The 24,507-nt window shown below is 44.9% G+C and overlaps 1 protein-coding gene across 2 annotated transcripts in view; it reads left to right on the top strand.

Annotated features, from left to right (window-relative positions):
* LOC137357255 (GDNF family receptor alpha-2-like) overlaps positions 1–13,015 on the top strand; it is a 217,401-nt gene extending 204,386 nt beyond the window's left edge. For both annotated transcript variants that reach the window (XM_068023453.1, XM_068023454.1), the window contains 2 exons: positions 11,325–11,378; positions 12,107–13,015. In XM_068023453.1, coding sequence (XP_067879554.1) covers positions 11,325–11,378; positions 12,107–12,265 — 213 coding nt within the window. In that variant the 3' untranslated portion in view covers positions 12,266–13,015. The remainder of the gene's footprint in view (positions 1–11,324; positions 11,379–12,106) is intronic.
* The last annotated feature ends 11,492 nt before the right edge of the window (positions 13,016–24,507 follow it).

Below are 24,507 nucleotides of genomic sequence, written 5' to 3'. Positions count from 1 at the left end.
ATAGCACCTTTAACTGGGTGAAACGTCTCAAAGTGCGTCACAGGAGCATTATCAGACAAAATCTGGCACAGAGTTAGACTCTCCAGCGTCTCAGCATCGACACTGTCAAACCCTCGAGCATTTAAAATGTTTCCGTGAGATCACCTCTTATTCTGCTAAACTCAACAGAGCAATGGGTCCATTCTGCTCCATCTCAGGAGCTTGGGAAGATACTTGGGCGGATCTTGACAACCGGAAAATAGGTGCGACATTGGGCACACTTTTCACTCCAACATCCAGATCGTATCCATGCTGGAGCTTACAGACCCAGATGTTTTACACCTTGAGATAGATTCAAAGCAAAAAAAAAGGAAAAGCCGGTCACTGAGCTGCAACCTGAAATTTGCAGTCAGTTAGCGATCTCAGCAGTTTACAACAACTTTCATTTGCTTATGTGGACAAAGCAAGTTAGTAGGGAAGCATCTCAACCATGCCCCAGACAACCAATGATCAGAAGATCAGCCATGATTGTACTGAATGGCACAGCAGGCTCGAGGGGCCTTATGGTCTACTCCTGATACAGTTTCTTATCTTCTTAATGAGCGCAGCTTGGGAGATTTGTTCATTTTAAAGGTTTGAGAGTAAGTACTGCAGTTTGGGTGCCATACTTAGAGGACAGATCAAACTGAACCATCTTTAAAAACACTACAAAAGGGAAGGGAGAACCTGAGAAACAGCCTTAAAGGGACAGGCGTGGTCTGTGACAAATGATCTCCACCACCCTCCAAACTATCCCAGAGCAATGCCACGGGAGGTCAGCCAGTACACAGAGGAGACGAAAGTATTTTTAGTTGGAAGCTTATCCCACGTCCCGACTTATGAACTGTTCAGTTAGAAAATGACAATTAATTGCGCACAAGAACCTGTTCAAAAATGTTAGATTTCTTTTTTTTTAAAACTACTACAACAATTTGCATTTATATAGCGCATTCAACTAAAATGTCCTGAGGCACAATGCATCCAGCCTGCCAATGCAGCTGACTTGGGTTGGCTGTCACACCCGCCTTGTGGGAAGGACAGCAGATTAGCAAGGTCAGGGGAAAAACTTATCTTTTTTCAAACTTCTCTATTTTTAAAGATTGCTTTTGCTTGTGACAAAATGTGACACCTGAAGGACATGCGTTAGATGCAGCTGCACAGCTCCAGGGCAAATGGTACATCCAGCTTGCGTGCAGCCTTTCAATTTGTTCTGGAGCAGTGGGCAGGCAAGCTCGCGTTCATGGCCTTTCACTGTGCACCCTACCTGCTGAGTCACAGTTGTTCCTCTTTCTGATTGGCCATTCTGGACAGAATGTGGTTATAGAACAAAGAAAATTACAGCACAGGAACAGGCCCTTCAGCCCTCCAAGCCTGCGCCGATCCAGATCCTCTATCTAAACCTGTCGCCTATTTTCGAAGGGTCTGTATCTCTTTACTTCCTGCCCATTCATGTATCTGTCTAGATACATCTTAAAAGACACTATCGTGCCCGCGTCTACCACCTCCGCTGGCAATGCGTTCCAGGCACCCACCACCCTTGTTATGGGCTGTTGTCACACGTGTGCTGGAATGGGTAAGCAGTGACACAGATCCTTCCCAAAGGATATTAAACAAAGAAATAACTTGTATTTATTCAGCGCCTTTCACAACCTCAGGATATTCCAAAGCGCTTTACAGCCAATGAAGTACTTTTTAAGTCGCTGTTATAATGTAGGAAATGTGGCAGCCAATTTCTGCACGGCAAGATCCCACAGATAGAAATGAGATAAGTGACCAGTTATTCTGTTGGTCGAGGGATAAATTCTTGTCGAGGCACCAGGGAGAACTCCCCTTCTGTTCTGTGAATTACTGCAGCACTCCCACAGTCCTGACCCTCCAAAATTACAGCACTCCCTCAGTACTGACCCTCCAACAATACAGCACTCCCACCGTTCTGCTCCTCCGACAGTATACCACTCCATCAGTACTGACCCTCCAACATTACAGAACTCCCTCAGTACTGCCCCTCCGACAGTGCAGCACTCCCTCAGTACTGCCCCTCCTACAGTGTAGCACTCCCTCAGTACATCCCCTCCGACAGTGCAGCACTCCTTCAGTACTGCCCCTCCGACAGTGCAGTGCTCTCTCAGTACTGCCCCTCCGACAGTGCAGCACTCCCTCAGTACTGACCCTCTGACAGTGCAGCACTCCCTCAGTACTGACCTTCTGATCGAGCAGCATTCACTCAGTACTGACCCTTCGACAGTGCAGTGCTCCCTCAGTACTGCCCCTCCAACAGTGCAGCACTCCCTCAATACTGACCCTCTGACAATACAGCACTCCCTCAGTACTGCCCCTCCCACAGTGCGGCAGTGCTCAGCTGGTTGGGTATTTACAACAAACCTGCTGTTTACATGGTCAGTATTATTCTTGGTCCAGCCACAAGTTAGCAGATTGATTGTAGTCAATGTCGAGTCTTGTCACAGTACAATCTGAACTCAAAACTGTTGGTCAAGGGCCATTATTGCTAACTCTTCTGCAGCTATAAACACTGGGGTCTCATAGACGCTGTGGTGTAACTCATCAGCGAGTCAGTTCTATAAACAGGAGATTTTTCATCTGCAACATTGTTGGCACTGAAGCAGTGACATTGGCTTTTACAAATTCAAGTCAAAGAACAATTTCTGAATCATACAGCCAGAAGCAAGGAAGAGGATGGTCCAAAAATAATTCTCCAAAATAGTTCTGTCTTATTCTGAACACTTCACAAATCTGCACATATTTAATCACAGATCCAAACACATGACAAGTTTATTTCTTCAGAAAGGATACTGGTTGCACATATATTCCCATTTAATTCTGACACAACTGACAGAGGAAAGCAACAGAACAACAACTTGCATTTATACAGCGCCTTTTAATGCAGTAAAAATTCCCAAGTGGCTTCACAGGAGCGCTATCAGACAAAAATTAATCTCAGTGACATCAAGAGATATTCAGGATAGGTGACTAAAAGCTTGGTCGATGAGTTAGGTTTTAAGGAGCTTCTTAAATGAGGAGAGATTGGTAGAGAGGTAGAAAGGTTCAGAAGGGCAATTCCAGAGCTTTGGGCTTCAGCAGCTGAAAGCACGGTTGCCAATGGTGGGACAATTAAAATCAAGGTTGCAGAATTGGAGGAGCGCAGAGATCTCGGAGGGCTGAGGGGCAGGAGGAGTTTACAGAGATAGGGAGGGAATGGAGGGATTTGACTGAGGATGAGAATTGTAAAAGCAAAGCCAAGCAGCAGAGGAAAGAAATGAATTCGTCAGGACAGAAGGGTAGATGAAATTAGAACTGTTAAAATAGCAGACGGAGTGTCGTGCCAACTTGTCAAGTGTATGACATTAAGTTCGCCAACAGCTGGTTTAGCGAAGAGTGAGACTGGAAGACACACTTGATGAACGAGGCTGGAGAATGAGGCAATAAAATCTTGACGATTATATCTTTTCACTCAACATATCATTCATTTGCAAAAAAAGAAACCAAGAGTGTAATGCTTTTGATGTGCGGTGCTGGTACACTTGACCAGGCTGTCAAATCACCGTGTCATGTGCGGAGAGCCGATTAATAATGCTGGGAGTAGAGTTCTGCCTCCCATAAGTCACTCCGGAGCGAAATTATCTTATGAGTGGGACTGTACAAAGTGCCTCTTATAATTGGCAGTGAAACCTGGGTTGCAATTACTGGTGTCCACAGAGCAGAAGCAGCATTCCGCATCTGTATTCCAGGCACACTCGGGATCGGCCAGGCAGGGCATTCAGTACAACACAATCATTTGATGTCAAGTGTGTATTTTTTTTATAAAGAGGTGCACGTCTCATTGTACTAAACATGAAAAGCGGATTTATTTCAAACATGCCTGTATCTTAAAGAGTCTCATCATCAACACCTCTTTTTAAATGGAATAGGTGCCAGCCATGCCTCAGTGGGCAGCACTCTCACCTCTCAATCAAAAGATCACATATTCTAGTCCCACTCCAGACACCTCGAGCACCTAATCCAGGCTGACACTCCCCAGTGCAGTACTGAGCGAGTGCCGCACTGCCAGAGATGCTGTTTTTGGGACAAAACTTAAAATGAGGCTGCATCTGCCCGCTCAGACGCATGTAAAAGATCCAGGGCACCATTTCGAAGAAGAAGAGCAGGGCAATTCTTCCTGATGCCTCGTCCACTATTCAGCTCTCAACCAGCATTGCTAAAAAATAAAAAAGATCGCCCAGTTATTGTGACATTGCTCCTCGTGGGATCTTGCTGTGCACAAATAGGCTGCCGGGTTTCCTGCATGACGACAGTGACTATGCTGCAAAAAGTACTTTGACAGGCTAAATGGCCTACTCCTGTTTCTATGATTCCTGAAGGGTAATGAGTTGCTTTTTCGAAATCCCCATCATTCAGAGGATAGATCCAGTACAGCAAGCGTCACTCTTGACTGAGAAGCAGTTGATGTTGTTGACGCGAATGGATACTGAATCTGTGCTCGAAGGTAATGGAGAGTAAAAATGCTCAAATAATTACCCGCAGTTACAGCATTGATGGTCAGAACATTGTTCCGACCAAGTGGGAAAGGTGTCTCGGGGTCTCTTTTAGCCTTCACCTTGTCTTATTGTTAACAGGGTTTTGTTTAATCACACTGTGTTTTGAGCTCTCCCTTGGCGAATCCTTGTTCACTGCTTTCCAATTATAAGGCAAAGAAATGAGCACAAACAGGAGGAGTTTTTGTTACTGTGCTTCGAGCTCGCTGTAGTCCTTGCTTGTCGGTAGATCTTGCTTTTCGTTGGGGCCCAGTATTCTTCTGAAACCTTGTTCACTGCAGGAGACTTTTCTCTCTTGGGGTTCATGTGTATTCAATGGATTCCGAAGGTGGTGAGAGAACGAGATGAGTGCAGACAGGATGTTCTCAGTCCAGGAGTAAAGAGCTTTCTGTCCTCAAACACTGTTTCGCCAATTATAAAAACTCCCCTAGTTGGCCAGCAGGTGGTCACGGGACTGACTGGTATGACCTGTGTATTGGGGCAGGGACTCGTTCCTTTGTTCCAACACTGTCTGATAGTATGAAAAAAAAATGTCTTTCCAGTCAGGGGCTTGGCAACCCCTTGTAATAGGCCTTCTTCTCTTCCCAGTAACAATTAAAAAATTTAATGTCCATGTGGCGAAATATATATGCCTCATTCTTAGCAGGTGGGGGCCTGCATGACAACTTCTTCATTGAGAATTCCCTCAAAACAAAGAAGCAATGTCCTGGGTCAATATATCACAGCTGCATTTGAGAGAAGGTCAAGTCAAGCCTTGCCAGTCAAGAGGGATTGGGAGCATAATATAAAGTGATTTAAGGATGTCTCTAAGCCAATGAACCAGCAGACAGAAAGCACTCCATGCAAACTCATGCAAAGAGTGCCTGGCTTCAGCTGAATGGAATCATGGTTGGATTAGGAATGAGTTACCAGGACCCAAGCGATAAGGACCGATGGCTGCAGTGAAGGAGGTCAATCCCACGCAACTATTTTTTCCCCAATTTTTGAGCCAATATTGATCAAAATTATGTTTTTTGCTGCAACGGACACAAATGGCTAAAATGCACAGGAGTCTTCCTCCCGATATGTCTGTGTTTTCGCGTCTTATTTTAAGAGACATCCTGGGTTGTGCAGCATTGCGATATCTCTTCGCAATGGTTTTAGATTTGCTTCATGACAGATTGGTCATTTAGTCACCATTATGTAACAATAGGGACTTGTTTCCCATGAGTACCTTTAATGTAATCCCAAAGAGGCGCAATCAAAAAAAATGGAAGCACAGCCAAAGACAAAGCTATGAATGAGAATGACCAAAAGCTTGATCCACATGCTGGGTATTATTGAAGGACTTCCACAGAATCACAGAATCGTTACAGTGCAGAAGGAGGCCATTCATCCCAGTATGTCTTAAACGAAGAGAGAAGCGGAGAGGTTCAGGGAGGGACGTCAAGTGTTTAGGGCCTCGGCAGCTGAAAGCATGACCACCGACGGTGGAGCAAAAGGGCGGTTAAGGGAGAGAGAAAAGACAAAAGGCCAGAGTCACAAGATTGGAGAGTTTCGCTGTAGGGGTCGTTGGTGGCGGAGAAGGTTGTAGAGCTGAAGGTGGTAACGGAGATAGGAAGGGTCAAAGTCAGGAAGGGAACTAAAGTACATTATGAGCACAGGGGTGCCAACTGAATGGGACTTGTTTGTGGGACAGGATACGGCAAGAAGAGCTTTGGAAGAGTTGAAGCTTACAGATGGTGGGAGAGCAGCCAGGAGGGCAATGGAATAATCAAATCTGTAGGTGACGGAGACATGAATGAGGGTTGCAGTGGCTGATGGGCTGAGACAGGGGCAGGGTCAGGCAGTGTTACGGACGGGGAAGTAGGCGGTGTTTGTGGTGGAGACAATGTGGGTCAGATGCTTAAAGTAATTTCTGAAGTCAGTCTGCATCCATCGGGACAAGAAAAATGATTCCTCTTTAAGTCTTCAAGTGTTGGTTTTGCCCAGTTCTTGCCTCTCAGTCAGAAGATTTTGGGTTCAAGCCTCACTCAAAAGCCTTGATTGCATAACTTAACATGCAGCAATTCACAAGAGTTAAAATGATGAAACTCACCCTACCACAAGGATTGCACACCGATGAGGGGCGATACCCCTAACAGTTATGGATGGATGGGACAGGAAGCATTTGACAATGAGAAACAGCAGCTTCATTACAAGATTACGATTCACATTAAATGCAGACATCTGTAACTTCACCTCTTTGATGCTACACTTTAAACACTGTTCTGCGAACATGGTCAGAAAAGGATTACCAGAAAGATGGCCAAATACGTAAAGGTTTATATCTCAACGGAGAATGTTTTTTTTTACGTCAGGTAACCAATTTCTCCACTCCTGGCCAATAGAGCCTGGCTCAATCAGATCAAATGTATTTGAAGACACGACTACTGATTCTCGATGGACACAGAGAATCCTGTTTGACAGCTGATTCAGAAATTTAGATTTGGCGGTAAACTGAATGCAATTAAAAAGGCAAAGCAGAAGAGACTAAACTGATCTAATTGGCAAAACCTTCCCCATCCTAACGGTGAGGATCTGATGGACTGAAGTGAACATATAATGGTCACGAAAACAACTTATCATTAAAAGGAAATTGACTTGCTTTTATATAGCACCTTTTACAACCTCAGGACATCCCAAAGTACTTAACAGCCAATGAAGTGCTTTATTTGAAGTGCAGCCACTGTGATAATGTGGGAAAGGCAGCAGCCAGTAGGTGCATAGTATCATGCAGACCCTCACCTGCCAAGAATGAGGCATATTAATTTTGTCATATGAACATTGATTTTAAACTGTTGCTGGAGATGGGAAATGACTTGGTAAACAGATCAGCCGTGGCTGGAAAAAACATTTACATACTAACAGACAGTGCTTGTAGAGACAAAGGACCATTCCCTGACACATTCAACCCACAATGGACTTTGATTACCAAACGGTGAAGGTGAGGAAGCTCACATTCCAGGATGACTGCTAAGATGGCCGAATCCACAAACAGACATGGTCAAACCAACTAGTCACATGACTAATCTGCTGGGCAACCTGACTTTATTTGAATTGTGCAAACAGTTTGAGATGAGAGACTGTTAGCTCCTGGACTGAGAAGACCTCTCCTGTCTGCTCCCATCTCTTTATCACAAGCCTCTGGAACCACTGAGGACACATGATCCTTAAGAGAGAAAAGTCTCCTACATCGCACAAGGTTTAAGAATACTGGGCCCCAATGAAAAGCAAGACCTGCCTGCAATCAAGGACTCTACAGTCAGCTCAAAGAACAGTAACAAAAGCCATCTTCAGATATTGCCTCAAACTTTTCCACTTTATTTCTTCTGCTCTTTCCTGTCTCTATCTGCATGTGTGTATCGCATATGTGTGCTCGTGTGGGCGCGTCACAAATCCGTAGGCGTTAACTGAATTAGAGTTTACGTTTCATAAAGTTCAACCTTTCTTCTTTAAACTGAAGAAAACCTGTTTGGCTGGTTTCTTTGCCTTACAATTGGAAAGCAGTGAACAAAGACTCACCAAGGGGGAGCTAAAAACACAGTGTGTTTAAAATTAAACCTGTTACGGGAAGACCAGGTGAAAGCTGAGAGGGAAACCTGGACCCCTTCTCACCTGTTCGTAACAATAGCAAGATCCCACAAACAGCAATGTGATAATGATCCAGATCGTTTGTTCTTATTGATGCTGGATGGGACACCTCCATTGCTTTTCGACCGAAATAGTACCATGGAATCTTTCATATCCACCTGAGGCAGTTAGACAGGCCTCAGTTCAATGTCTCATCCAAAAGATGGCTCCTCTGACAGTGCAGCACCCCCTCAATCCTGCACTGTGAATATCAGCCTGCAGTTTGTGCTCAAGTCCTGGACGGGGAATTGAACTCACAAACCTTCTGACTCAAGAGCAAGAATGTGACTCACTGCATCACAGCTGACATTGAAAATATTATGAAAACACATGCTTGTGATCCAGGAATAAGTGGTGTCTGAATTCATTTAATTTCCCCGGAGATTATTGGTCGTCAGACAAAGATTGATGGGAAGGGTTTTCTGATCACTGTGCTGTTAACATGGAAGAAAGAAAAGGCTTGACGAGAAACGCTGACCTACTTGAGAAACTCATTTCATTTACATATCAAAAACGAGTTGCGTGACCTTATCACTATTTTTTACAGTCTTCCTCTACCTGCGTTCAAGGTCAGTCATTTTTTTTAGGGATTTAAACAATTTTTCACATGTAAATGTGGGGCTAGATCTTCACAAATGATGCAAGTTAAACAAATCTAAGCTGTGCTGCACAGACATTTGAGACCCTTATATTTGATAGAGAACTGATGACAAAAGGAAAGAGTAAGTGAGAACAAATGAGATAAGATTCCTTTACTGAACTCTATGTATAACAATGCAATTACATCACAGGATCACGCCCAGCCTCGTTCATCCATCACTCCCTGTGGTCACTGACCTACATTAGCTCCTGGTCTGGCCATGTCTCAGTTTAGAAATTCTCATCCTCGTTTTCAAATCCCTTCTTGGTCTCATACCCTCTCGATCTCAGTCATCCGCTCCAGCCCCAGAACCCGCCGAGATCCCTGCGCTCCGCTAATTCTGGCCCACCACTGGCGGCTGCTTCTTCTGCTGCCTGGGCCCTAGGCTCTGGAATTCCCTGCCGAAACCTCTCCACCTCCCTGTCCTTTAAGATGTTCCATGAAGCCCAACTCTTTGACGAAGCCTTTGGTCACCTGTCCTGATGTTTCCATGCATGGCTCAGTGTCAAATTGTGCTTGATGCCGCTGCTGCGAAGCATTTTATTCTGTTAAAGGCGCTATACAAATGTAAGTTGATGTTGCTGTTGGTTTGTGTAATGGGGGTGGGGGCAATCCATAACTCCAGTTGGACACCAGGCCGGGCACTGGAAAACTCGACCCGTTCAGTTGCTGAGAAAACAAATATGGCGACTAAAAGAATTTTCAAAGCAAATTTCACAACAATTGGACTGATAGAATTTGCTGATTGCGTCTCGTTAATTTGTTGCTTCTCAGATGTCCTTCGTAGTTCCCTATGCCAGCTTTTCCTTTACTTTTTCTATATTCTCTGTCTGCTCATTTCTGATCTGGCACTTTTATTTAAGCAACTTTTACATATAATTAATTTACAAATAAGAAGTTGTCACACTGAAGCTTTCAACTGAAGGTGTCTTTAAATGCATGCCAAGTGTGTATGTACGTATCAGTGGATAATTCTTAATTTACAATGGTCACTGTTGCTGTTATTCATATCACATTTTCGAAGGACAGGAGTATGAAACAACTGACTGTGCTGTGTATAATTCAAATGTTTGGAGTTAACTCTGTCCATTTAAGGTGACATGGTTGATTTGTTGTTAGGTAAACACCAACTCAAGTCATTCAGAGTTTACATGTTGTGTGGTCAGGAAACTATGCAAATTGGGAAAATTCTTGCAACTTTCAGGTGCTGGCCAGAAATATTTTAAAACTGCTTTGCATCTGCAGGTGTGATACCCACATGCACTGGACATACAATTTTCATATATTAATACATTATACTGTGGCCAGAACAGGTCAGAGGCTGAGAATTCTGTGGCAAGTAACTCACCTCTTGACAAAGCCTGTCCACCATCCATAAAGCACAAGTCAGGAGTGTGATGGACAGTGGCGCAGTGGTTAGCACCGCAGCCTCACAGCTCCAGTGACCCGGGTTCAAATCTGGGTACTGCCTGTGTGGAGTTTGCAAGTTCTCCCTGTGTTTGCGTGGGTTTCCTCCGGGTGCTCCGGTTTCCTCCCACAAGCCCAAAGACTTGCAGGTTGATAGGTAAATTGGCCATTAGCAATTGCCCCGAGTATAGGTAGGTAGGTGGTAGGGAAATATAGGGACAGGTGGGGATGTGGTAGGAATATGGAATTAGTATTGGATTACTATAAATGGGTGGTTGATGGTCGGCACAGACTCGGTGGGCCGAAGGGCCTGTTTCAGTGCTGTATCTCTAAAACTAAAAACTCTCCAATTGCCTGGATGAGTTTAGCTCCAACAACACTTGAAGCTCGACACCATCCAGCACAAAGCAGCTTGCTTGATCGGCACCCCATCGACCACCTTCAACATTCACTCCCTCCACCACAGCAGTGTGTACCATCGGCAAGATACACTGCAGCAATTCACCAAGCCTCCTTCGACAGCTCATCCCACACCCACAAGCTTTACCACGTTGCATGCTGACTCGGAACTATATCGCCTTTCCTTCACTGTCGCTGAGTCAGAATCCTGGAGCTCCCTTCCTAACAGCACTGTGGGTGTACCTACCCCACATGGAGTGTAGCAGTTCAAGAAGGCAGCTCACCACCACCTTCTCAAGGGTAACCGGGGATTGGCAACAAATGCTGGCCTGGCCAGCGACGGTCACATCCCATGAATGAATAAACACATGTACAGATAGATTTGTTCTCCTGCTCACAGCCATGGAGAGGAAATGGCACAAAATGTTGGGGAGACCTGGGCCTTATCGCCATCAGTGGTGGCGATGCAGTAGCAGGCTTTACAGAGCCATCGATTAAAGGAAGTAAAAATGTTAGCATCATCTTTCAGGAATGTTCAATGTGACAAAATGTTACTCGATCATAAGAAGAGGAAGCAGATGTGACAAAGAGGAAGTCTCAGGAGTTTACATTACATTTCTGATAGTTTAATCAATGATTGTCTTGTCTTCTTGTTGCAGGATGATGGACCAAAGTTCAATAATTCCAAAGATCAGAGTCTCTGCCTCCCCGAGGTACATTTAATTTTGATGCGGGGTCTATACGAATCACATTTTTCTTTGAGCACTGAAGTATAATGAAATTGTATGGATCAGGGGGGAACCTTTGATGAGCAAAGCTCATGGCTTGCACCTCAGCTGAGTGACCTTCAGCTCGGGAGCCATTTTAACCAGTGAATGATAGTGACCCCACTCGCTTCAGAGGCTAAGCTTCTTTCAATCGCCAGGCCTGATAGTGAGTCACTCAGTGCTCTCCTCAACAGTTGTTCACAATCTGGCTGTGGCCCAGATTGTTCGGTTGCTGCTGGTGGGAGAAAAACCCCTTTAAAGTCGTGAAACAGTCCAAGGCGCTTCACAGGAGCGTTATCAAACAAAATTTGCCGTTGATGTGATATAAGGAGTTATTCAGGGAGGTGAGCAAAAGCTTGGTCAAAGAGGGAGGTTTTAAGGAAATCTGAAAGGAGTAGAGAGAGGCGGAGAGCTTAGGGGCCCAGCCACCAATTGTGCAGCGGTTCAAGTTGGAGATGCACACGAGGCCAGGATTGGCGGGACGCGACATTTTTGGAGGGTTGCTGGGCTGGAGGAGGTAACAGAGAAAGGGAGGGGCGTGGCCACGGGAGGCATCAGGACACAAAGACGAGATTCAAGTCTGTGACAAGCTGCCAGCAGAGGGTGAAAAAAAAAAGGACAACATTTTGTCAAAAAAAAATCAAGTGAGTGACAGACACTCTTTCCTCTTTCAGACGCAAGTTCCAGCACTGAACAAAGACAAGATTAAAGACATGGAAAAAGTAACAAGCTACACGGATCCAAGGAATGGGAAATCATTCGGTACATGCATCTGTGCTAGTGTGGCATGGGTAGCAATTTCCTATTTCATCATAACTATCCTGACATCATAGGAGCCTCGAGGAGCCCAAGAAAAGTGTCCACGTCCATCCTACTTAATTGAAAAAAAAAATGATAACCCTGTGGAGATAATACAAATAAATTGAATTTTAAGGGAGAGAGGGCAAGGGAAAGTTGTGATTGCTTTGGTAGAAATGTGTTAACTAAATCGTAGTTCCCAAAGCGTTGGCTTTTCACAGACACGATGCTGTGAACAGGCTGGGGCCTTGCTTGCTTAAACAAGAAAAAGCACGACTGCCTCTTCAAGCCTAGCTGTACGCCGGAGCTTCAGTACTGGGCTGCTTATTGGACTTCAGTAACCAATTAGGCTTAAGCAAAGCCTTCCGAGTTGGATCACCGTATATTCCTCACCCAACGGTTCAAGGCTGAGGGACAGGATTCCAATTTAGTGCCACGGCTGCAGTGATTAACGGTTGTGTAAAACCACTACTCTGTTTTATTGTATGTACATTCAGCCCCCAACCCACCTGCTGTTCTTGGAGCCGAAGGGAGATACCGGTGTGTTAAAACTCCCACAGTTTTCTACACTCAATATCATTTATATCCAAGGAACGTACAAGTTCTGTTTACGTGTAAAAAATATTTCCTCCTTTGGTTCTGAACTTTCTAGAAGTGTGTTTCATGCAGTAATAGATGTCTGTCCCAGCTTGCATTGCTTTTGCGAGCTGCCTATGGAATTACACAGTCATTGTATAGTGTATCATTTCAATAACATAAACAGGAATATATACAAACGAAGGAAACTACTTGGAGTTCATCTGTTGTTTTCTTTGTTATTTCTAATGTTAGTTAAAGTGGAATTTGAAGATGATATTTTGGTGTTGTGTTTGATAGAATGTGGTCTGTTGAATAAATAATGCCATCTTTAGGCTTCCTTTGAGAAACGATTTCACAGCAGGTACCATTCCAGACCAGGGTGGTGGGACCTGAGTGAATGGCTTCCACCAAGAGGACAAATCTCAGCATCTTCGCCTGGAGTAAAAGACCTGGCCCTGTTCTGAACTCCTGCAGGGGACAGTCACTTTAATCATTTGCTAAACACTCGCCTTTGTGATAATGCTTGCTCAAGGTCTGTCCCAAACTGCTCCTTGAATGAGGCGACTGAACATCATCTAAAAGTGTTTGTGGGATCAAATAACCTGCTGTGGCAGAAATGTTAGGAAAAGGAGGAGGCCATTCAGCCCCTCAAGCCTCCGCCGTGATTTAATCAGATCATGGCTGATTTTTGCCTCAACACACTTTACCCGCCTTTATTCCAGATCTCTCAATACCCTTACCCAGCAAAACTAACCCATCTCAGTCCTGCAAGCTCAAAATCGGCCCCCAACATTCATTGCCTTTTAGGGAAGAGAGTTCCAGATTTCTACTGCAATGTGTATGAAAAATAGTTTCCTGATTTCGCTCCTTCATGCCCCAGCTCTACTTTTAGATAGGGATCTGGGGTGTAGACAAATATTTCACATTAAAGTAAATACTTAACTTTACACTGAGGCAGTAGTTTTGTTTATGTGTTACAACCAGGTGAGAAAGGTATCCAGGGGTCACCCTGTCAGCCTTCACCTGGTCTGATTGTAACAGGGTTTAATTTTAAACACCGTGTTTTTAGCTCCCTCTTGGTGACTGTTTGTTCACTGCTTTCCAATTATAAGGCAAAGAAACCAGCACAAACAGGCTTTCTTCAGTTTAAAGAAGAGAAGTTGACTATGTATACACGACGCGCCCACGCTGGCATGCATACGCGATATACACATGCAGATAGGGACAGAAAAGAGCAGAAGAAAATAAAGGGGAAAAGTTTGAGACAATATTTGAAGAGGGTTTTTGTTACGAGTCTTCGAGCTCACTGCAGAGTCCTTGATTGTAGATAGATCTTGCTTTTCATTGGGGCCCAGTATTCTGCTTAAACCTTGCTCGCTGCGAGAGACTTTTCTCTCTTGGGGTTCATGCATCTTCAGTGGATTTGGAGTTCCGCGAGAAAGAGATGGAGAGCCAGACAGGAGAGATCTTCTCAGTCCAGCAGCAAACAGACACTCAGAGTTCAAATTGTTTGTACAATTCAGAGAAACCCAGGTTGCCAAGCAGTTCAGTCATATGACTAACTGGTTTGTCCACGTCTTGGATTGTATCACCTTCGCAGTCTCTGGAATGCTCCTCTTACACACAAGATCTGGTGATCAAGGTCCATTGTGGGTTGAATGTGTCAGGGAATGGTCCTTTGCCCCTCTAAGACTCTCTGTTAATATGCAAATGTCTTTTCCAGCCACGGCTGATCTGTCTAACAAGTCCTTTCTTCACTCCAGTTGACAGTTTAAAATCAATGTTCATGACAAAATTAATGTGCCTCATTCTTGGCGGCCGGGGTGGTGGGGGGGGGGGGGGGGGGGGGATACTCACATGACATTATGAAACAGTGATATACAGTGCAAAAGTCAAGTGGCTCATGGGAGCCAGTTCAATTGTATGCATTTCACCGAAAATGTCGGAACATAAGAACAGGAGTAGGCCATTCAGCCCCTCCGCCATTCAATGAGATCATGGCTGATCCGCGGCCTAACTCCATATACCTGCCTTTGGCCCATATCCCTTAATATCTTTGCTTAACAAAAATCTTTCGATCTCAGATTTAAAATTAACAACTGTTCTAGCTTCAACTGCTGTTTGTGGGAGAGAGTTCCAAACCTCGACCACCCTTTGCATGAAGAAGTGCTTCCTAACATCTCTCCTGAACGGTCTGGTCCTAATTTTTAGACTATGCCCCCTAGATTTAGAATCTCCAACCAGTGGAAATGGTTTATCTTTATCTAGCCTGTCTTTTCCTGTTAATATCTTGAAGACTTCGATCAGATCACCCCTTAACCTTCTAAATTCGAGCAAAAACAGGCTTAATTTGTGTAATCTCTTCTCGTAATTTAGCCCCTGTAGTCCAGGTATCATTCTTGTAAACCTACGTTGCACTCCCTCCGAGGCCAATATATCCTTCCTAAGGTGTGGTGCCCAGAACTGCTCACAGTATTCCAAGTGGGGTCTAACCAGGGTTTTGTACAGCTGCAGCATAACCTCTGTGTCTTTATACTCCAGTCCTCTAGATATAAAGGCTAGCATTCCATTACCCTTTTTGATTATTTTCTGCACTTGCTCGTGGCATTTTAAAGATCTATGCACCTGAACCCCCAAGTCTCTTTGGACATCCACTGTACTTAACCTCTTCCCATTTAGAAAGTACCCTGCTCTGTCCTTTTTGGTCCAAAATGGATAACCTCACATCTGCCACAGTTTTGCCCATTCACCTAGTCTGTCAATATCTCCTGAAAATTTTATGCTATCATCTAGACTGTCTACAATGCTGGAGGAACAGGATTAGGCCATTGAGCTCATTGAACCTGTTCTGTCATGACCGTGGCTCCATATTTTGATCTGGTTGTGCACATGCAGGCCATTTACCCACACAGTTAGTCAGTGAGCACCCCACACCTATTCAGACCTGGTTAGAGGTGTGCCCTGTTTGAAGGATATGAGCCTCTGAGGGATATTTTGTGTCTCCCAGTTGATCACCTCCAGACAGTTCGAAGTCACTGTGAGACTCTGCATCCAACGAATTTATTGAGAGCCAACCATCTACCTCAGCATGGGACTGCCGAGTCTGGCAGTAAAGGCTGAAACTTTGCAGTTAGGACTGAAAGTTGGATGCCCAGTATTGTAGGCACAACAAATATATTGTGATGTTGTTCACTGTGAATTAGAGGATAGGCTAAAGTGTGACAGGAAGTAAGTACCGTTCACAGGAAGTGAGCACTACACACAAGACTCTTAATACAGTAAAGGGCCAAATTTAATATCTATTTGTATTTTACTGGCAAGTTAAAGGTTCCTAAACTTCACCACAAGCTTCTTCTGAACATCAAATTGTCAATGTCATTTAGTCTGTGTTTATACTGGTCCCTGATGGAAGCAAATGAAAGATACCACATCACAGGGCTGTCTTGAGGCTGGTACAAACTTATGCTGGATGATGCCTGTTTGGCAACAACTTGATCTCAGTTTTACAACATTCCGATGCAGAGGGTTTGGGTTTGGTTTAGTTTGGGTTTGGGTTTGGTTTGGGTTTGGGTTTGGTTTGGTTTGGGTTTGGTTTGGTTTGTGTTTGGTTTGGTTTGAGTTTGGGTTTGGTTTGGGTTTGGGTTTGGTTTGGTTTGGTTTGTGTTTGGGTTTGGGTTTGGTTTGGTTTGGGTTTGTGTTTGGTTTGGTTTGGGTTTGGGTTTGGTTTGGTTTGGGTTTGGGTTTGGTTTGGTTTGTGTTTGGGTTTGGGTTTGGTTTGGTTTGGTTTGTGTTTGGGTTTGGGTTTGGTTTGGTTTGTGTTTGGTTTGGTTTGGGTTTGGTTTGGTTTGGTTTGGGTTTGGTTTGGTTTGGGTTTGGGTTTGGTTTGGTTTGGGTTTGGGTTTGGGTTTGGTTTGGTTTTGGGTTTAGTTTGGTTTGGGTTTGGTTTGGGTTTGGGTTTTGTTTGGGTTTGGGTTTGGGTTTGGGTTTGGGTTTGGGTTTGGGTTTGGTTTGGGTTTGGTTTGGGTTTGGGTTTGGGGCACGAATGGAGCTTCTTGTGGAAGCACTGAAGTGCAAAGTTTCATCTTCCTCTCAGAACTGCCAACTGTGCGGGAGTGTGTTTGAAGGCAGGATTGCAAAAACCCGGGATCCTGTTCCAACCTCAGACATGAGGTCCCCCAGCGGCCGTACCTCATGGTTTCAGAATCACATTCAAATATTGCTCTGCAAGTTCACAGCTCGCATGGGAATTGGAAAGTTCTGTGGCTTGGCTTGTTCCATTCTGGAGGAGTTTGGCGACTTTCATCCTACCAAAAGAAAGACTTGCAGTTCCAAAGTGCCTTTTACAAAATACTTGACAGCCAATGAAGTACTTTTTAAGTGCAGTCACTGTTGTAAGGTTGGTCACGTGGCAGCCAATTTGCGCACAGCAAGCTCCCAAAAACAGAAATAAGATAACCACATTGTCTGTTTTGGTGATGTTGGTCAAGGGATAATTATTGGCCAGAACACCAAGGAAAATGCTCCTGCTCTTCTTCCAATAGTGACGATGGGATCTTTTATACGTACCTGAGAGGGCAGACAGGACCTCTGTTTAATGTCTCATCCAAAAGATGGCACATCTGACAATGTAACACTCCAACAGTATGGCACTAGGAACGTCAGCCTAGATTTTTGTGTCCAAGTTTCAGGAGGGGGACGCTTACACACACAAGCTTGTGACTCAGATCCAATTACATGACGACATACTCAAGTCTCCTTCTCAAATGCTAATGAAAAATCCCACGGCCGCTATTTCAAAGAACAGCAGGACAGTTCTCCTGCCTAGTTAGTATTGCAGCCTTGGCTAGGTGCCAGGAAATCCCAGTGTTTTTTCACACTTCCAGCTCAGTTACATAGGTGGGGCAGGAGACGGTGGCATAGTGCTAATGACACTGGACTAATAATCCAGAGGCCTGGGCTAATGCCATGAAGGCACAGATTCAAATCCCACCTCGGCAGCTGGTGGAATTTAAATTCAATTAATTATAATCTGGAATTGAAAGCTAGTCTCAGCAATGGTGCCATGAAACTATCATCGATTGTCGTTAAAAACCCATCCAGTTCACTAATGTCCTTTCGGGAAGGAAATCTGCCATCCTTACCTGGTCTGGCCGACATGTGACTCCATTGTAAAGCACTGTCTTACCTGAAGATCCACAGCAATGTGGTTGACTCTTAACTGCCCGCTGACAAGGCCGAGCAAACCACTCAGTTCAAGGGCAATTAGGGAACATGCAACAAATGCTGGCCTGTCAGTAACGCCTACATCCCAAGAAAGAATATCGAAAAAAACCAGCCAGCAGGAAATTCCCAGCCTTGGACCCACAACATATGATGAAAAATCAGCCAAACAGACCCTTCCACTGTGCATAAACATGAAATGTACCTGCTCCATTTGACTCCTTCAGCTGAAACGCTTTTGCTTAACAAGCAAACTAAATGTCAATTTTAAAAATACGGAGGGACGGCTTCAGTAGTGACACAAACGCTCTAATTTTATTCATATTTACAGCTTCGTCTCAAATAAATTTCTGCCACAGTTTCATGCCAACGCGACTGAAGCCACAACAGAACCCGTTAATGCAGCAGAATCTTGTCACACACATACAGGTCAGGGGCCAGTGCTGCCTTCTCCTGACCCGATACTGAAAATGTATGGGAATCATGAAACGCTAAAATCTTTGACTCATCATTCTCTTGAGATGTGACTGGAATGGGGTGGGAAAAATGTCGCAATCTGCAGAGCATTGCCAACGCCTTGTGAAGCAGTCACTATTCAATACACGAAGACTTGGCTCTTTCAGGTAAGATAGTGATTCACCTTGGAATTCATTGCAAAAGTCAACCTCGTAACACCTCTCACGAATAATAACTCATCCATATTAATAACATGCACTGGCTGATGTTATGTTCCTGAGGTTTGAAACAGTTCTGGCAGAACAAATCAGCACATGAAGAAACAGTCTGCATTTATATAAGCACCTTAACCCAAGATCAGGATGTCCCAAAGAATTACCTTTGAAGTGCTGTTATGGATACAAACAACAACTTATATCTATATAGTGCCTTTAATGCAATAAAACATCCCAAGGCACTTCACAGGAGCATCACAAAACAAAGCATTGCACTGAGCCACAGAAGGAGATATTAGGTCAGATGACCAAAAGCTAGGTCAAAGAGAGAGGTTTAAAGAGTGCCTTAAAGGAGGAAAGTTAGGTGGAGAGACAGAGAGGTGTCGGGAGGGCATTCCAGAGTTTGGGGCCGAGGCAACTGAAAGTGCAAACACCATAGAGTCATCGAGAGATGCAGCACCGAAACAGGCCCTTCAGCCCAACGAGTCTGCACTGACCATCAAACACCCTTTTATACTTTTTCTTCTTTGGCCTCCTTATCTCGGGAGACAATGGATATGCGCCTGGAGGTGGTCAGTGGTTTGTGAAGCAGCGCCTGGAGTGGCTATAAAGGCCAATTCTAGAGTGACAAGCTCTTCCACAGGTGCTGCAGAGAAATTTGTTTGTCGGGGCTGTTACACAGTTGGCTCTCCCCTTGCGCCTCTGTCTTTTTTCCTGCTAACTACTAAGTCTCTTCGACTCGCCACACTTTAGCCCCGTCTTTATGGTTGCCTGCCAGCTCTGGCGAACGCTGGCAACTGACTCCCACAACTTGTGATCAATGTCACAGGATTTCATGTCGCGTTTGCAGACATCTTTAAAGCGGAGACATGGACGGCCGGTGGGTCTGATACCAGTGGCGAGCTCGCTGTACAATGTGTCTTTGGGGATCCTGCCATCTTCCATGCGGCTCACATGGCCAAGCCATCTCAAGCGCCGCTGACTCAGTAGTGTGTACAAGCTGGGGATGTTGGCCGCATCGAGGACTTCTGTGTTGGAGATACGGTCCTGCCACCTGATGCCAAGTAATCTCCGGAGGCAGCGATGATGGAATGAATTGAGACGTCGCTCTTGGCTGACATACGTTGTCCAGGCCTCGCTGCCATAGAGCAAGGTACTGAGGACACAGGCTTGATACACTCGGACTTTTGTGTTCCGTGTCAGTGCACCATTTTCCCACACTCTCTTGGCCAGTCTGGACATAGCAGTGGAAGCCTTTCCCATGCGCTTGTTGATTTCTGCATCTAGAGACAGGTTACTGGTGATAGTTGAGCCTAGGTAGGTGAACTCTTGAACCACTTCCAGAGCGTGGTCGCCAATATTGATGGATGGAGCATTTCTGACGTCCTGCCCCATGATGTTCGTTTTCTTGAGGCTGATGGTTAGGCCAAATTCATTGCAGGCAGCCGCAAACCTATCGATGAGACTCTGCAGGCACTCTTCAGTGTGAGATGTTAAAGCAGCATCGTCAGCAAAGAGGAGTTCCCTGATGAGGACTTTCCGTACTTTGGACTTCGCTCTTAGACGGGCAAGGTTGAACAACCTGCCCCCTGATCTTGTGTGGAGGAAAATTCCTTCTTTTATACTAATCCTACATTAACCCCGTTTTCCCTCTCACCTCCCCTCAATTCTCTTCCCACCTACCTACACGAGGGGCAATTTTTCTTTACAATGGCCAATTTACCTATCAACCTGCAAGTCTTTGGCATATGGGAGAAAACCGGAGCACCCAGTTGAAACCCATGCGGTCACAGGGAGAACTTTCAAACTCTGCACAGAGAGTACCCAGAACTGAACTCAGGGTGACTGGAGCTGTGAGGCTGCGGTGCTAACCACTGCACCACTGTGCCACCAAAAGGACACTTGAAATTGGGGATGAACAAGATAACAAAATTGAAGGAGTGCAGATATCTTAGGGTTGTGGAACTGCAGGAGATAACAGAGATAGGGAGGGGTGAGGCCATGGAGTGATTTGAAAACAAGGATGAAAAGTGACCAGAAGCCAAAGTAGGTCAACAAGGACAGGGGTGACTGCGGAACGGAACTTGGTGGGAGGTTTATTTCATTTCGTGGGATGTGGGCATCGCTGGCAAGGTCAGCATTTGTTGCTCATCGTTAATTGCCCTTGAGGAGGTGCTGGTGAGCAGCCTTCTCGAACTAGTCCAGTCCTTGTGTTGTAGGTACACCCACAGTGCTGCTAGGAATGGAGTTCCAGATTTCGAACCGGCAACAGTGAAGCCGTGGCGACATCGTTCCATGTCAGGATGGTGCGTGGCTTGGAGGGAAATTTGCAGGTGGTGGTGTAATTGTTAAGACACAGACAGCAGAGTTCTGGATGACCTCAAGTTTACGGAGGGCAGAATGTGGGAGACCAGCCAGGAGTGCATTGGAATAGTCAAGTCTAGAGGTAACAAAGTGATGAATGAGAGTTTCAGCAGCAGATGAGCTGAGACAGGGGCGAAGGCGGGCGATGTGCCTGGACTACGTTACGAGGAGAGATCTGCACAAATTGGGCCTGTTTTCGCTAGAATTTAGAAGGTTAAGGGGTGATCTGATCGAAGTCTTCAAGATATTAACAGGAAAAGACAGGCTAGATAAAGATAAACTATTTCCACTGGTTGGAGATTCTAAATCTAGGGGGCATAGTCTAAAAATTAGGAGCAGACCGTTTAGGAGAGATGTTCGGAAGCACTTCTTCACACAAAGGGTGGTAGAGGTTTGGAACTTGCTCCCACAAATAGCAGTTGAAGCTCGGACAGTTAATTTCAAATCTGAGATAGATTGATTTTTGTTAAGCAAAGATATTAAGGGATACGGGCCAAAGGCAGGTATATGGAGTTCGGCCGTGGATCAGCCATGATCTCATTGAATGGCGGGACAGGCTCGAAGGGCTGAATGGCCTACTCCTGCTCCAAGGTGTAAGTAGGCAGTCTTAGTGAAGGCACAATGGACATTGCTCACCAGCACCTCTCTCAACTCCTCCGACATCCAGTGCTGGATGAGCCGAAATCTCCTCCAATTAAATATTGGGAAGACTGAAGCCATTGTTTTTGGTCCTCAGGCCAAACTCTGTTGCCTAGTTACCGACTTCATGGCAACAGTCTGTGATTAAGCCAGTCTGTTTGCAACTTTGGTGTTACATTTGACCCTGAGATGAGCTTCCGACCTCATATTTGTGCCATCACGAAGATAAGCATCACAGCCAAATTGTGCACAGCAAGGTCCCACGAACAGCAATGAAATAAATGACCAGTTAATCTGTTGACCTGATGTTGGTCACGAAGAATGTTCAGCACATTCGACCTAACTGGCACCTGGCCGTGTTTATGCTTCACATGAGCCTGGAGGAATGTTGCCCAGAACACTGGGTGAACCCTCTCCTCTTCATCCAAGAATGCCGCAGGCTATTTTACATCCACTTGAGAGGGCAGACAGGGCTTGGGTTTAACATCTCATCCCTCAGCACTGGCACTGGGAGCATCAGCCTTGATCAGAGGCTGAGGTCCTGAAGCACAGCTTGAACTGTCTCCCAAGTTGGGAGATTTAACAAGCTTTGACACTCTGTTTTGAATCGACAGCATTAAGTTGTAACCCCGTGAAACAGGCAGGAAAACAGAATGGAGATTGAGCTGCCTGGCACAGATTTCTGAATCGGTGCTGTTGTGGTTTACTGTGTGTGCACACACAGCAAGGAGTCGAGCACAAGGCCAGCAGCACTTTTACCAGGTACTCGTCTACAGTGCTCTTTGATACGGATGTTAACATTTATAAACAAGAGAACTTTGCAACATTTAAATTTCCCCAGGGAAAACAATTTTCCAGAGTTGGTCAAGTTGCACTATCGTCACCCATTGCATTAATTTAACAAGACAGTACCTGGCAATTTCTCCTCCAGCTGATCCCCTCCTCGAAAAATATGACAACACAAGACTAGAAAAGATTTTTCCGATTCTGCTTCTTTTTAGAAAAATATTACTGCAAGGGTGATACGAACTGAGGGTAAATTCTGTGACCGACGCCACGATTTTTTGATATGCATTCTGCAACTTGGAAATTGGGCGCTTACAGACCCCTTCACCGCCAAATCTAATGGAAGATTCATCTGTAGATCCTGCAGATTATAAACTGACTCAAAAAATGTCATGGCCACACAGACATCCAATGCAGAATTGCAAGCAGGCGAAAGAAGTAAAAACCTGCATTTCGAAGGCATCTTTCACAACCTCAGAACGTCCCAAAGTGCTTTAAAGCCAATGAAGCACTTTTGAAGTGCAGTCACTGTTGTAATATAGGAAACACGGCAGCCAATTAAACACAGCAAGATCCCACAAACAATAATGTGATAATGACTAGATGATCTTGTTGGAAGATAAATATTGGCCGGGACACTGGGGAGGACTCCCTTGTTCTTCTTCCAATAATACCCACGGCACCTTTTACATGGACCCGAGATGGCAGATACAGCCTTGCTTTAACGTCGCATCCCAAAGACAGCACCTCCAACTGTGCAGCAGTCCCTCAGGACCGCATAGAATTTTGTTAAATGATGAAGGAAATATTGATAATCTGCAATTATATTACTCTAAATATTAATATTTTGGTGCCATAATAAAGCAGTAATTACTTCAAGGGCTTCGCATGATGTCAGCCAGCCTTGAAGTCACTGCACACTTGATAAAAATTGTTTGATCAATCTCTTGAAGTTGCCCTTTAGGCTGACAGTAGTTCAATGGCAGTCAGTTGTTTACTCGGAAGAGTAGCTGAGCACAGGAACCATTTCAGATATTCGAAAAGAATATGGTAATGAGGACACCGTGGGGCTTTCCTGAGATAAAATGGGCTGGAAACTATTTATCCTAATTTACATGATGTCTTAATATGACTGGCATATATTATGTATCGGCATGTGGGAATACGAGCATCACTCACGTTGGGAGGGTATCTGGGAATATGGGACATCAGATCACTCACTCTGGGAGTCTTCAACAGTTGCTTCAGAGCAGTTTTAGTAAGGCTTGGAAGAAAGTGTGCCCATTTTGCCGGCTACAAAACAAGTGGTGTGCAGAGTGGGGAATGAAAGATTAAAAACCCTCATGACGGAGAAACAAACTGGAAAAAGGTGCACGTCAGCAAAAAGTGGAGAAAAACTACTTTAAAAAATCTGCAGATACATTCATTGCTGAAACATCTGAACAACTTGATATTTCAAACAGATTTTTTTTTGCAAAAAAAGATTTATTTGTAATATCATTTGGTAATGCGCACTGTAAGGCATTTGAATATCTCTTATATTTTTGTTTTGCTGTGAGGCATTTGTTCATATCTCCAGAATTTCTGTTCATAAGTAAAATGTAACCAGTTGTGGTGTGGACCAGCGTGTGGAGCTCACTGGGTGGTAAAAATGTGAAGGCGAAGGGCATCGGGACGAAGGAAGGAGACTTCTGACTGAAGACATTATCACTGGGGTTCATGTTGGACTTTTAAAAAATAAAAGACAATGTAACTAAACAAAGCCACCCACATACACACACAGACACACAGTGACGCAGTGGTTAGCACTGTAGCCTCACAGCTCCAGCGACCCGGGTTCAATTCTGGGTACTGCCTGTGTGGAGTTTGCAAGTTCTCCCTGTGTCTGCGTGGGTTTCCTCCGGCTGCTCCGGTTTCCTCCCACATGCCAAAGACTTGCAGGTTGGTAGGTAAATTGGCCATTAGTAATTGCCCCTAGTATAGGTAGGTGGTAGGGGAATATAGGGACAGGTGGGGAT

Source organism: Heterodontus francisci, chromosome 47, assembly GCF_036365525.1.
Source record: "Heterodontus francisci isolate sHetFra1 chromosome 47, sHetFra1.hap1, whole genome shotgun sequence".
Taxonomy (NCBI): Eukaryota; Metazoa; Chordata; class Chondrichthyes; order Heterodontiformes; family Heterodontidae; genus Heterodontus; species Heterodontus francisci.
Note: the sequence above shows the minus strand (reverse complement) of the source record. Positions and strands in the feature narration are given on the sequence as shown.